This window comes from Cygnus atratus, chromosome 2 (assembly GCF_013377495.2).
Source record: "Cygnus atratus isolate AKBS03 ecotype Queensland, Australia chromosome 2, CAtr_DNAZoo_HiC_assembly, whole genome shotgun sequence".
In the NCBI taxonomy this organism is placed as follows: Eukaryota; Metazoa; Chordata; class Aves; order Anseriformes; family Anatidae; genus Cygnus; species Cygnus atratus.
The window spans coordinates 62,972,097-62,987,260 of record NC_066363.1 but is presented as its reverse complement, the minus strand read 5'-3'; the positions used below and the strand labels follow the sequence as shown (position 1 = coordinate 62,987,260).

At 41.0% G+C, this 15,164-nt stretch overlaps 1 protein-coding gene across 1 annotated transcript in view; it reads right to left on the bottom strand.

Moving 5' to 3' along the window:
- Nucleotides 1-2,350: 2,350 nt before the first annotated feature.
- The window catches only part of NPSR1 (neuropeptide S receptor 1), a 57,731-nt gene continuing 44,917 nt past the window's right edge, over nt 2,351-15,164 (bottom strand). Inside the window, 4 exon segments of the mRNA XM_035552453.1 lie at nt 2,351-2,444; nt 2,568-2,748; nt 4,852-4,944; nt 6,863-6,939. Of these exon segments, the coding sequence (XP_035408346.1) occupies nt 2,351-2,444; nt 2,568-2,748; nt 4,852-4,944; nt 6,863-6,939 (445 nt within the window).

The following is a 15,164-nucleotide window of genomic DNA, read 5'->3' as shown; positions in this document are numbered from 1 at the left end:
TTGTAGAATAGAGACCTTCATTCATGCCTTTCGAATCTTAGAGACATTTAAGGAGTCTCGGTGGAAGACAAATCAATCTGTATCATAGCAAAATATCTTTGTCAGTGATATGCACAGTGGGATCAAGTGCACCCTCAGCAAGTTTGCCGATGATGCCAAGCTGTGTGGTGAAGCCAACGTACTGGAAGAAAGGGATGCTGTCCAGAGGGACCTTGACAGGCTTCAGAGTTGGGTGTGTGCTGAACCTCATGAGGCTCAGCAAGGCCAAGTACAAGGTCCTGCATCTGGGGCAGGATGATCCCAAGCTAAACACAGGCTGGAGTATGGGTTAAGAGCAGCCCTGAGGAGAAGAACCTAAGTGTATTGATAAGAGAAGCTTGATATGAGCCTGCAATGTGCGCTTGCAATCCAGACAGCCAACAATATCCTGGCCTGCATTAAAAGAATTGTGGCAAGCAGGTGGAGGGAGGTGATTGTCCTCTGCTCTGCTCTCGTGAGGTTCTGCCTGGGATGCTGTGTTCGGCCCTGGGGCCCCCAGCACAAGGACATCGAAGTATTAGAACAAGTCCAGAGGAGGGAGGCAAACATGATCAAGGGGCTGGAGCACCTCTCCTATGAAGACAGGCTGAGGGAGTTGCAGTTGTTCAGCGTGGAGAAGAGAAGGCTCCTGTCAAGTCTATGAACTCTCCTAAATGTCCAAAAATAGGCAACCAGTGTATTTGTATCAAATGGAAAAATAAAAAACAAAGAAAAGCCCATATCATTATGAAGCTTAGACCAACCAGTCCATTTTTGGGAATGTTATGAGAGGCCCACAAAAAAATGTTGTCTAGTTCTTACATACAATCTATGCAAGGTAGCTGCAGTAAAGGGTGGTGTGGATTCATGGTTTTAATTAAGCTGGTACTGAAATTGATATGTAACAGAACTTCATAATAAAAAGAGAAACCTTACTTATTTTCTTGACAATGTAAAGTCCTATGATTTTATATATCTCTTACTTAGGAAAAAAGATTTTTGTAACATAGGTAATTAAATCAATTTTATTCAGTTCTTGTTTTGCAGTGAACAAACCCAGTGTGAAGAGTCATTAAAAAAAAAAAAAAAGCTGTTTAAATAGATTCCACTTGAGTAAGATTGCTAATTTTGCATAGAGAGGAGTAAAAACATGCCATGCAGCTGGTTAAAGTGCATTATCATGCAAACACTTTAAGCTGCCTTATAGTAAAATGAGTGTTGAAATCAATAGCTTTCACCCACCTGCTAAACCCATTTGAGACCATTTGTCTTCAAACCCAGGGGCTTGGGGAAGGGGATGTCCCTTCCAACCCCTACAGTTCTGTGATTCTGTGATGTCCTAACAGCTAGGGGCATTTTACAGCAAAGCTCTGCCTGGTGGTTGGTGCTCTGTGGACCCTACAAAGAATACACAAGGCTGGATCATCAACATATAATTTCTCCTGAATGTCATTTGAGTTTTAAAATTTCACCCAGGTCTTTCTCCACCTCTGAAGTTCCCTAACAGCATACATGGTTCCCTACATGGTTCCCTCCATGATTTAAGTGGCATGAATAATGTATGTAGGGCATGAGACAGAGAAATGCTGCTGTGTGGTGGCAAGATTGATCTGTACAGTTGGAGTGCCCTGTGTGGCAGCTCTCTTTAGGTAGTATAAGTGTAGTATCCCCAAAAGACTGCTTAAAAAGGGAAGGGAAACACGAGCTATGTGGATGGGAGGACCAGCTTGACCTGAGAAGCACAGCCAGGAGAGGTAGGGGACAGCCACCCAGCCCTGCAGTCCCTTCCTCTCTGGAAATGAGATTGTAAGGTGTGGTTGCATGTGAAGCCAAGATGTAATTACATAGATCAACACTGGTGTGTTATCATTGGGAAAGTGCCTGTGCCTTTATTTTAAGAATGGTCTCCTCCCATAATTATTTGTAAATACTCTTTACTAGTTCTGTGAGTTACATGGTACAATAGATGGCTTTGAGACCCTCTTGAAGAATAGAGAGAAGACTCTGACTAGACACTGTTTACTTTTTTTTTTTTTTTTTGCGTTTTTTTTTTTTTGCGTTTGGAGTGCATATACGTTACAGCTTGGTTGAAAACAGATGGTCAAAATGAGCCATCATGAAAGTGGCATGCAAACCCCACGCAGCGAGCTTGGTCCTGGCGGCGTGCAATGGCTGAAGATGCAGCGCTAGTCCAAAACACTCTTGCTGTTCAACAACAGAGAGGCACAGGCTCTGTCCAGTTGGTTTGTGCATCGTGTCCTTCTGTGCTCAGGGAAAATCTCCACCCTCCTCAGTACTGGTCCTGGTGTGGCTATGTGGCGCATCATTTGCACTAGATGTATTCTGGTTTGGACAGGACCTGCATCTCCTGCCCTCCATCACTTCGGTCACGAAAAGTTCCCTCCAGCCTTCGTGTTCTTCTTTCCCTAAGGAAAATAAGGAACGGTCAGGATTAAAACAGGAGAGAACAGGTGGTGAATTTAGCAACTGTGTTTATGTGTTCCCTCCCTTCCTAAGGGATAGTTAGGGTGAGAGTAAAGGAGCAGTACTCGAAGGGCGGGCAGAGGCGATTGCTGAACACGCAGTAGATGAGGGGGTTGATGGCACTGTTCAAGGCCGGCAGGTTCTGAATAATCACGGAGGCAAAGAAGCGCTCTTTGGTCTCAGGGAGGATGTTGAAGTTGTCCAGGATATCAAACAGAAAGTAAGGGCTCCAACACAGAACAAATGCTGCAACAGAGACAGAGGAAGAGCTTGACATTAGACAGTATAACAATTTAGGGAGTTAATCACGGACACACATAGAGAGACTGTCATAACACATAAATATTTGTTCATGCAAGAAATATCTCTCCCTATTTGGGGTCTTATTTAAGAGAATAGTTATTAGATTGTGTTTCTATTTGCCTTTATCTTTATTTTAATGTCCATAAAAAAAGATTGTGTGCTCCTTTAAGTGTTTAGAGTGCTCCCTCTAGACATATCGAGGCACTCTGAACACTGCACAACACATAAAGGGTAAATAGGTAGCCAGTTAAAGCATCATCACTTATAGAGAAGTGCCCTTTTAATGGTCCCGTGAGTGAGCAGCGAGTCTAGAAGCACACAGCACCAAAGTGCCGCTTTGTGACAGCACTGCCTGTCACAGTTACCTGTTAAGAAAAGGCTCTTAAACACCCAGCAGCAAGGCCTGGCACTTTCACACCAAATTATAGTAGGCCAACATGTCATTTTGCATGCTGGTTGGAGGTGCTGTGTAGGTGGGGCGTGCAGGAAGATTTTCGTGATTCCTGTACTGCTATTTGAGAGGCATATCTGAGGAAGCGAAGAGAAGGCTGCATCATTCGTAGCTTTTGTTTGGAGGGGCTAGAAGTGAAGTGGCCATGGGTTTATCTTTATTTGCAGGCATAGGGAATGAATCTGTTTCTCATAAATTTCTGTCAAATCCTGTCACAAAGGTTGTTGAAAATGATGGGACAGACAGGTCACTCATAAATTGTAGGCACCTGGGTTGCAAATGTGCAGTTTTCTGTGAGATCAAACATATGTGCTCTCCCTGATGCAAATGAGTCAGCAGAAGCAGAAGTCGTGCTTGCTTTCTTGTTATATTAAGCAGCATCTCTTAGTTGGCGTATAGCTGGGTGCTCAGTGAGTGTGCGAGGAAGAGGTGAGCGCTCCCCCTGTTTTCTAGGGTAACCAAACTGATGGTATCCATGCACAGGTACCAGCAAAACAACAAAACACAGTGTCAACATGTGGATCATAGAACTGACTGTGAAGAACTTTAGGTGGCTTCAGAGAAAGTCCTGAATGTTATGTGTCTTAATCTGCTTGCACATTGCGAGATGCTGTGTGCCTGATGTTATCAAGGTCCTTTGAAATATTGAGCACCCCGGTGAGCTCTTGACATCTGATGGCATTGCAACAGCAGCCAGTTCTGACAAAAGCTCTCTCTAATTGTCACACAGAAAAGGAGCTCTTGGTCTTCTGAAAGGCATGAATCACACTGGCATCTCTCATGTCTAAGGACACTACTGCTAACCGGTGAACTAAGCACCTCCAGTAGTAGCTATTATCGTGGTATCAATCAATCTGAATTTTTCCTAGGGTTGGAAAGAGAAATGATCTCTCTTGCAGTGGTAGCTGAAGAGTCAGCCCTGGGGAGTAAATAGCTTCTGCCGCCTCCCTGCCCGTCTCTGGCAGCTAATCACAAGCCCTGTGTGACGCTGCCTTTATTTATCGAGATAAAATGTCAGCCTCCTAATTCCATCAGGATAATGTCATCTCCCTGGGAGACAGAGGACACCTGCACTGAGTCATACACGGCCTGGTTGGGCAAGGAGAGCTCGTCTTCCCACCTCAGCAGGGAACATGCTTCTGACATCAAATTCAATTGCTCTGCATCTCTTGCCTCTCCTTCCTTTCCCTGCCCTGCCCCAGCAGCTTATATGCAGGCTATATTCTCTAAATCTAGAAGACAACTCAGCTGCCAGGTCTCTTAGCAGACTGGATTAGAAGGAGGTGACATCTTCCTTTGCTCTTTTTAGGCAATGTCCCTCCTTTACTTTCATTACATGCATGAGAGGCTGTGCGTATCACTGCACCTGAGGTGTTTGTCAAGTGCCTAAAATAGGATCCTATCAGTCAGAGGAGAGCAGGGGACACGGTCAGAAGGCAAGTCAGGGGTTTAAGTAAAGCTCCTTCTTTGAACCACCTAATACACTTTGCTGGTGATGGAGGGAGCTAAGGAAAACCAGCTTCCTAACTTCAGTATTGTCCTCCCTCCTTCCCAGCTGCCAGCTGTGAGGCTTTTACTCTTATGTTTTTACTTACCAAGAATAATTACAATGCTGTACTTGATGGCTTTCACTTTTGCTCTGGATATGAACCCACGACTGGTGTAGCCAGCAGAGGAGGTTTTCCCATCTGGGGAGAGAATAGTTCAGTTAGTGAAAGAGCAAGGCTGGTACGTGGATGTGTCAGCATGCACTTTCACAGTCAGGACAGTGATATGCAGCATGTCCTTCCCCAGTGTAAGGAAGCAGGGGCTCAGTATTTCCTGAAATTCAGATGCTTGCAAGTCTGCTTAAGTTAGACACTCAAAACCTGAGCCCTCCAAAATCAGAAGTGGAAATGTAAGCAAAGGAGATCTTCCTGAAGAATTGTGGCAGCTGCATATCCCTTGTCCTCAACACTTGGGCACATGGTCAGGAGGAACACTGATGACATGCCCAACAGTATCAGTCTAACAAAAACCATTGGCCATCACAGATGCAAAAATGCAGATAAAGTGGTGTCATAAGAGAGGTTTTCTGAAAGGAACTGGCAACTGCAGTTAAGAAAACATGAGAGAGAACCTGTCAAAACAGACTACCTGTTCACTTTTTAACTGCATTTCAATTAGATGGATTTTGAAAGCTACATACTCCATTCCCTTGACCTCTTAGTCTTTTTGATGCCTTAGATAATCGGTCATGCATTTTACTCTTCATGTTGACTCAGTAATGAAATATGAAATGCTGTTAGGTTAGCTTTTCAGAAATGAAATGTGCTTTGAATTGAGAAACAAATTCTATTCAGTCTTACACCAAGGCTGGTTGATCTAATTTCCTCTGAAGCCACACTAATGTCTATGAGAATCAAGTGCTGTATTTAAATAGCAGTACCAGCATGATTTTAATAATATGCTTGATTTCATTATTAATGTCAATTTGCTGCTCATGTTGCTGGATGAGAATAATGAGGTTCACCATAGTGAATACTTAAGAAGGTTATTTTTTGTCAAAACGTATCTCAGCTCCAGTAGTCCGAGCTGAGAACTGAAATTTTAATGAATGTCACTGGAAATAAGTCTGTGTACATGACTTTTGGCACCTCTTACAAAAACAGCATATCCAGGCTTTGTAATTTGCAAGCAAAAAGTGTAAATAAAATTAATGTGGGCTTGTTATCAGTGAAACATGTTATCAGTGAAACATCCCATAGAGAAGCTTGAAAATTGTCCATACTTAATACTTCTGGAAATTACTTGACTTACAGAGCACAATATACCTCTTGGGTGAGGAGAATGACATTTTTTTTTTCAAGGCTAGTCGATACTTATTGTGTCACAAAGGCAAGATAATTAGAAATGGGTCCTGTTCAAGCATTTCAATGGAGGAATAAATCTTTTCAAGGTTATAGTTAACAGATGTCAGGTTATGATGAAAGGATATCTGAGTAGGCACAGCAACACATTTGGACATTTCCTCCTAAAACAGCCATGATCCTACTTCAGGCAAGTATTGGCAACTTGGTCACTATGGTCTGATGTGTCACCACTCCCCACTTAGCTGCACTAACTGCTTGTGTGCACTGCACTCTTTGAGTTGTGTTGTAAAAAGGATTAGTGTAAATGAACATACTTCTCTTCATAACTAACAGGAATGTCCTCTGGCAAGTGAGGTTCTTGTAATGATTTGTGGTCAGACTCCTTGGTCTTGACCAAAATCCAAACTGGCAAAGGCATGTGAAAACACTGCAAAAGTTTTATCTAAGTGTCTGCTATAAAATAAGTCATTTTAGAAATGAGCAAAGTTCTCAGATCTAGGATTCTGAGTTCTAGAATAACGATTTTTACCTTTTACTTCTCTCCTTGCAGATGTTTTCTATAATTTCTTGAAAGCAGATTTAGTGTCAAGGGAAAAAGTGTGGAAAAGAGTTATGAATCAGCAGTTTCTATAACCAATTCCCACTGCAGTGATGTGGTCCCAGCTCAACACCACATGTGTGGGCATTCCCAGATTTGATAGGACTGGCCAGATTCAAATCATGCATCTGGAGACACCCGTGTGCTGACACTCACCAGGGCAGCTGGATATAATGACAGACTGAGCTTTGCTCTTCATCCAGATGGTTCGAATCACGATTGAGTATATGATGCTACAGAAGGGAAAGAGTCGTTGATATTATGAAGCACAGTAAATTTAACTGACATCTTGGTCATTCATGCTCTGTCAATATACTTATCGATGTGTAAGGAGCTCACGAAGATGACAGAACTTCATAAGAATTATAATAATAGTAATGACAACAACAATAGTAAATTAAATATGACTGTCCCAAAGTACTTCTCAGAAGCAGACCTGAAGAGTTTTCACAATGGAGATTGTTATCATTGTCCAGGCTTTGCAGGTGTCAAGTATGAGGTTCAAAGCAATGGCATGGCTTGGCCAAGATCTCTCAGACAAGAGTTCTTTGGGGATTTTGAGCTGTCTGAGGCCAAACGTGTCTGGTTACCTGCACCAGGCAGGAGGCACCTTGTCCTGCACTGGGAAGTGCTCATGAGTGCTTTACATGGGAGCTGCAAGGAGGGAACTCACCCTGAAACGGTGGAAGCAAGAGGAGGGACCTGTTTTGGATGTGTACCCAGCTCTGATCTGGTGTTATTTTGGGAATATGAAGATGATGAATAGTATGGTACCCTGGGGAAGGGAATGGGGCATAATCCATGAGCATGTTAAGTACCACGGTGCTAAGTCTCACCTCTTGAGGTCCTGGGACTGAAATTGAGGAGCACAGAAATGTCAGGTATATGGGAAGATTTAGGTGATTCAAAACCAGATCCACTACAGTTTGCATATTTAGAGGGGAATATGCATATAATTTTGATGGGAAAGATGGACAGTGCTCCAGTCCACAACAACCATGGATTGCTATGGTCTTTGCCTAGGTGATAACTGTGGGATTCTATTTCTTTAACATAGAACAGATAAAAATAGTTCCTCTCAGCTCATGAGCTGTTTGAACCCACGCCCTGGATGAGGATGTTACCTCTGAGGCAGTTAAAAAGAAATATTAGGCCTTGCTCTGTGTGCCTTTTTACCTGAAAGCTTGGATAATGTGCAGCTAAAATCACTGAGCAAGAGCATGCCTTTGACTGGTGACTTCCTCTTTAGTCTGCTAAGGAAGATGAAAATAATTTTAAAATATTTCAGCTAATGCACTTGGGTTGCCGTATTTTCCTGACATAAAAACCAAGCATCATAACAGAAGTCATCGTGTGCCATTTGCCAGTACACCACAGTGTTTTGGGGTAACATTGGGCAGCCTGACCATTAATTGCTGTAGACCTTAGCACTGAGCCTGTGAAACAGGTGCAGCTCTAGAAATTATTGCAGGGTGTTTTATAGAGATGAAAAAAAAAAAAAAAAGATGTCTTACTGTCATACAGCTTATTTTTGTTGTCAGAAGAGACATTATTTTTACTAGAGCTTTCAGACTGATATATGAGCCTTTCCTATAGCAACCTCAATTCTTAGCCACGCTTGCAAAAGCAGTATTTGTGCATCCTGGGGGTTTCCTTTCTGTGCAGGTTTGGGATATCTGGTTCCCAGGTTCAGTATGTGAGAGATGGAAATTCAACCTGCAGACTGGGCTGTGCAGCAGAGCAGTGCTGTACTCACCCAGCAAGGATTTTTCATGCATCTGCCGCAGACACCATCTTGCCTCCCTTAATCCCTTCAAAGGTCCAGCATGGCTCCCAGCTGACTTGAATATTTTCCTTTTATCTCCTGGCTTTTCAAGAGCCTGTTTGTTTATCAGCTAGCACACTTGAAAGTTTCTGTGTACTTTGCACTGACAATGGTTGAAAATTCCTGTATCATTTCTCCTTTCATTGTTCCAATGAATCAGAATCTATTATGATGATAATTGTTGGTATCTTGAGAAAACTTCAGCCAGCTCCTGCAGGACCCGCTTCTATTTTATCTCCAGCCTGCTATCTCTAGCCTGACCTTTTTATTTGCAGTCAGAACAATATCCCCTCTGATAAAGATCTCTGTGTGTCCAGCAGGACACATTCAGAATTGCCCAAGTACCAGGACAAAGCAGCCCAACTCTGTACTCAAAATATTCAGACTCTGTCCTGCCAGCCAGGTACCACAAGGATTGAATTAGGAAGGCAGGCTCTTCACTTGCTTTCCCTCCTACCCTAGAAATCCTGCCCTCTTGGCTGCAGTCTGGTAAGAGCAGCCCTTTCACAAGGTGCAGTTGCACCAACTTGATTTTTCACACACTGGTCAAGCAACGTAGTGCCAGGTCCTAGAATACACTTGATATTTCATATGTAAGATTACATACTGCTTCATTTGAAGCCTTATTTTTTTAGAAGTACGGGGGAAACATTAACTCCTTGTTTAATCAGGTGACTCCTACAGTGCTGTCAACATAGTGGATTTGTATTGGTATTTTTGCCTCTGTTCATCTTTCTTTTCTCTATAGCTGGATCTATGGGAGTCTGCTTTACTAGAAGGAGACCAGAGGTGGCATAGCAATGCTCAGGGTGGGTGTCAGGGAAGAGGAGTCACTTAGCACGTTAGGTATGCTTCCCAGTGACCACAGTTAAGCCTTCATCTCTCTGGGATTCCAGATGGTATTACTGCCTAATCTTTATTTTCCAGACTTTCCAGAAATGTGTCACCCAAAACTTATGATCATAAAAGGCATCTGTGTGTGTGTATTTCAAAGCCAAAAAAACCAACAACAACAACAAAAAACCCACCCCCAAACTACAACAAAACAAAAGAGCACTTACAGAACAGAAGTATTTTTCTTACAAAAGAAAACCAGTTTTGTTTTGTTTTCCCAGAATGGACTTGTAGCTTCTTTCTTTCTGTACAAGGTGGTTGCAGGAGGAAGAGGTGGTCAGTGACATCTTAGAGGGTGGGAACAAATTCCCACTTGATGGTAAATGAAGTGGCAGATGAAGAAAGAGAGGTACAGATGAGAGATGGTATTCAGATGAACAGGAGATCCACGTCAGATATTTTTGTGTCTGTAAGTGCTTAGTCTTCCAACTCTAACTGGGGATTTTTGGGTGCTATATAAATGTGTTGTAGTCATAATGCATACTGTGATACTGAAATATTATATTGTTTATTATTTTGTTATTGAGTTGTTGTGGCCTATTATTTGCAAGTAAGAGACTAATGAAAGGGAAGAAAGAGATCAGATGTAGTAGTCACATCTGGATGGAAAAAGAAACCAAACCATTTTGAGAAGGAGTCACTCAGGCTGTGAAGACCATAGGATAGAAAGGGCATGCTGTTCATATGAAAATGCAATGATTTTTCTAGCCCTGAGAAGAAGCATATGTGTAGAGGTGGCAGAAAAATATAAGAATATGATGTAACTCAGCAAATTAAATGCATTGCACCTCCAAAAGCAATTTAGATTGATCCAAATTCTGAAGGACTGAGATGCATGTTCACCTTTGTATGTTATTAGTTAATGGTGTTGGTTAATTTGACCCCATTGGTAATTTTGGCAGTCTTTGTCCATATGAATAACTAACTTAAGGTATTTCCTAGGTCACTTCTGTTTTGGAAAATAAAATGTCCTCTGGTAAACCTACATATTGATATTAACAATCATAAGAATTATAGATCTACCCACTCTTTAAAAACTTTTTTTTTTTTTAATATTTGATTACATTGTCATAGCATCCCATCCAGGCTCAGTATTTCCTATTAAAGTGAACCATTACAATGGCAAAAAGTACACTGAAGCTCCTTGTTAATTGCTTGTATTTATCATCCAGCATTGTCTATTGTTCATCATACTTCAATTGTTCAAAGGGATGAAGCTGCATTGTGTTTTATGGTAGCTAATTTACAGCACTATTTATCCAAAGACAAAAAGCCTATGTAACTTCATCCAGACAAACCATTGTAGGCATGCGTAATGGGTAAGTGAATAGACAGCCAAATATTAGAACATATATGTAAGATCTAGACTTTTTTGTTTTGAAATGGAAATTGCAGGCAAAATGATTGTGCTCATTGAATCAAGCTCAAAATAAGACCTTTGAAATTTTTATTAATATATTTTTTTATTTGATTTGATTTAATTCAGATAAATACTTTTCATTTCATCTACTCATCTTTTCATTGTGATGCCTTAATTTTAGTTCCATATTTTTCCTTTCAGCTGATTTTTTTTCCTTTCTGACTATTTTTCTTCTGCTCCAAAACATATGTTCTCTTTGGAGTTTTGATTTTAAACAGCAGATGGACATTTTTTTTCCTCCATACTTTAAGAGGAACTTCTGCATTTTTTTTGTAACTTGAATTTGGACTTATATTAGATGAATGTCTAGATATTGCATTTATCAGGTTAAAATAGATAAAACGTATTTGACTTTCATGAAAAAAAAATATGCTAAAAAGAACAATCCCTTATAGACTCTGACTTTCTGAATATCCAAGTGACAAAACACGATTATGTTTTGGCACAGATCAGAGAGTAATGATGTAGAACAGAAGCCCAGTAACTTTCCTGTCTCCCCATCACAGAACCAGAGAGGCCAGGTGCAAACCCTTGCAGGAGGGAAATCTGTAATCTTGATGTGATGCATGTTTAGCAGTGGCCTAGAGGTATTCGAGTATCACAGATACCATTCTGAGATATGCTTGGCATTTCATGGTGCAGGAGAAATGGCGTTGGTTGTCACTGATGACACTTGTCCGTGAATAGGTGAGAACAAATTAGGCAGGTGGCCTAATTTATTTTTCTGAGCAGTCTGTTTTTTTGGAAGGTAGACAATATTAACTGCAGAAAATAATAAATTAAAAAAAAAAAGTGGTAGAGTAGCCCAAATAAGAGGCGTCCCTCTTATTTAGAGCCACATCTTCAAGTGCTATAAGGAAGAACATGATAAAAGATATTTGGCTCTCTCTGACTAGAACTAAGGAAGAGGAGTGGAGCTTTAATATGAAAACAACAAGTGCTCTCCCCGATTCTCAGCTCTCAAAGATAACCATGTACTTGGGTTAAAAATCTCATTAGTGCTTTTCATTCCCTTTCCATTATTCAGATCCTGTTCATTTGTATTGGGTTAAAAATTCCCCACAAAACCACAAGCTGTTTGATCACTGATTGCTCTAGTTATGAAGAAGTGGTGGTGAGAACAGACCTCTCTAGTATGGAAATCTTTCAGGACTGTTGTAGTTTTGTTCACAGATTGCCTTTATATATATATAATTAAAAAATAATAATAATAAAAGGCAGATTGTTGTTTTTCTTATGGTTCATATTTTGGCCTGGATTCTAAAGGGTTTGCTCACATAGTGTCTGGGGAGTTTGCTCACCAGTGGAAGGGATTTCTAGGCTGAACATGAAGGTTGTCAGTTAAATATTGTATCCCTTGTGCCGCAGTGTTATGAACGATGCATCTCTTGTGAGTTACTGACTGTGCCAGGAGCATGTGAAATCAGCTCTGTGGAGAGCTGGAGGATGATGAGAGAAGTTTAAAAGATGACAGTACCTGGGCTATAGCAACACAAAACTGTGCAGCCAGAGCATCAGATCCGTGTGGAATTAATTTCTGCGGCTGAAAAGTAAGGTTTTATCCTTTGTATGCACTTTGGATGGACCGTGCCAGAAAAACTGCTGCTGTATGTGAATTGTTTTGCTCTGGAGGTGAGGCTTTCTGCAGATGCAGGTGGCAGAACTAATTAAGAATTAACTCTGCCAGACAGTGTCCCATATTGCATTGGGCAACCACTGTGCAGTTAGGTTGGAGTACTTCAGAAGAGAAAATAAAGGAGCTGTGCAAGCAAATCGAGTTATTGCAGAAAAGGTGTGCAGCCTGCACTGTAAGGCTTTGCTTCCTCACTAAGCACTTGACTGCTGCCTTATTCACAATAAATTAATATTTCATATATGAATTCATTTTATATATAAATTTAATATGAATAAACCTGCTTCTTAGAAACTGTTACTTGACTTTTCAGTTGCACATTTGTGGATCATCTCTCCATTGTCACATTACAGCCTTATTCTTTGTAACATCTTCACCTAAAGACCACTAAATTCAGAAACCACAAAACGTCTTCCTCTCTTGACTAAATAACACCTCTCATTTGTATAATTAATCTTTCAACAGAGTAATGCACATCCGCTACATCCGGACATTGTGTCTGTCCTCTCTCTTGCTCACTCCTCTGAAACAGTGTCTTGTTTGTGACCAGTCTGAAAGAGCATCTGGAGGTATGTGGTGAAACAGGGCTTTTGCAGAGAAATGGAGTCCCTGCAGACATTAATGGCAATTCCTGCTGCTCTTCAGCTGCAAACTGCACATCAGAATATTTATATGCTGCAGTCATATTAGGTGGATTAGTTTTAAACCTCTGGACTGACAAACAATTTTAAAGAAATAGGTGTTGTCTCTTGAGGCTGCATTAGCAGAGGTCCTGAAGATGTGTCAGATGAGATTTTGCAACCTTTACTTGTATGCTTGAATATCCAAAACTTGAAAACATGGTTTTAAAAATAACCAGTTCTTTCTAAACTGTGTGGTATTTGTTCACAATGCTTCTGCTGATGGTCATCCTCTTTGTCTACGGCTCTAGACATCCCTCTCTATTCTGAAGGAAATAATATAATTGACAACAAATAAGTGGCCATAAAGCATCCTTCCATGGCCCACCTGCTTCCATCCTCCTAGTGCCCAGCACCACTTAAGACCCGTAAAAATTTTTTCTTCTTGCTGGCAGGGAGGTGGGAGAGCCTGTGCTGGTATACACTGAATCAGGGACGTGTTTGAATCAGGAGCAGGCTCTGCCCCATGACCCTGAGGCCAGTGTTTGAGGTTCCTGCCCTGCCATAAGCTTCTCATGTGGAAGTCAGTTAAGGTTAAAGCTGCAGAAATTTTAGGATGTTTTATTCATCTCTCAGCTGCCAGGGCAATCTTACGAAATGCTGGCTTCACTGCCTTTCCCTTTCTCGTCATGTCTTCATCACCTTCTCGCTTCTGGGGATTTACAGTAAGTCAAGTCACACATTTCTGGCAGGGAGGAGAGGGAGCGTAATGTCAGCAAATCAGAAAAAAATGTTGCTATGTAGCTTGCCTGTCCTTGGGGAAAACAAACAAACAAACAAACAAACAAACAAAAAAACACTTCTATACTCCATTAAAAGAAGGATTGTCTGTCATAGAAAATGTATGAATCTGTAAGTCTGAGTATGAAAGAGTTGTTTGACACACCTGTGGAATGATAGATAGGTTGTCAGGCTGCTGGCCTTTTCCCTGAAACACTTAAGATGCTGGGTATAATTTCCTGCTTGCTAACTGTTTAAAAATTTCAAAACAAATCTCCTCCAGAAGTAACAGCCAGCCTCAAAGTTTCCTGGCATTATTGCTTTTACCATTAGATTGTGTGTGTGTGTTTGTGTTTATTCTTTCTGCTGGCAATAACAGGCTGCAGATTCACCCATATTTTTACTTATTCCCAAGAATACTTTTTGGTTTATTTAAAACTAGTCAAGCTTTAAGATACAGGAAAAAAAAATACGAAGAGAAATGGTCCTGTCTAAGAACAAAGAGCAACTGGATAACCTAGAAGCTGTTTTTCTCTATTCTATGATGCCCTTTCTTTAAGGAGAAATTTTAATGATTTTGTTCTTTGTCTGTGCATTCTGCACAAAAATGGGAAGTTTAGCAAACTGATGTGTTATAAGCAAAATATAGAAGTCATCTCTTCTCTTTAGGGAGCAACACAGAGCAATGTTGAAACCATACTAAAAAGTCAGGTAGATGAATTCAAGCACCATAATTTCCTTGCTCCCATGTTTTTTGGTTCTATCAGAGATAAATCTCTTTCTATTAGAAGCTGCGGAACTTAATCTCTGTGATTAAACTTCACAAAACTTAAAGGTATCACTCAACTGGAAAGGAACTAAAACCATGGCACGGTCTTTAATATTTAGCTTATGTAGCTTGTCCTGTCATCTCCTAGAAAAGATCAGCATCCCCCCTGCTCCCACCTGAAGTGTTAATGAACAAGAATCTAATACAGACTTGGTGATCTTGAAGGTCTTTTCTAACCTAGATGATTCCATGAGACTCATGCTGGGAGTCTCAGACCCACTGGAAAAGCAGAATGACCAAGAGAGATGTCTGACAAACATGCAAACAGAGCTCCTCTCTCATAGCCCAAGTAGTTGTCACCAAGGTATGCAGAAAAAAAGGAGTGCCCAGCAAGTCATCTTTACCACTAAGAAGGAGAGATTGACATGAAGAAATTCTGTCGTAACCTTGCTACTGAAAGAGAACATAAGGGAAAGAGAGGTGAGGAATATGTCTTCACTGAGAGCACAAATTACTG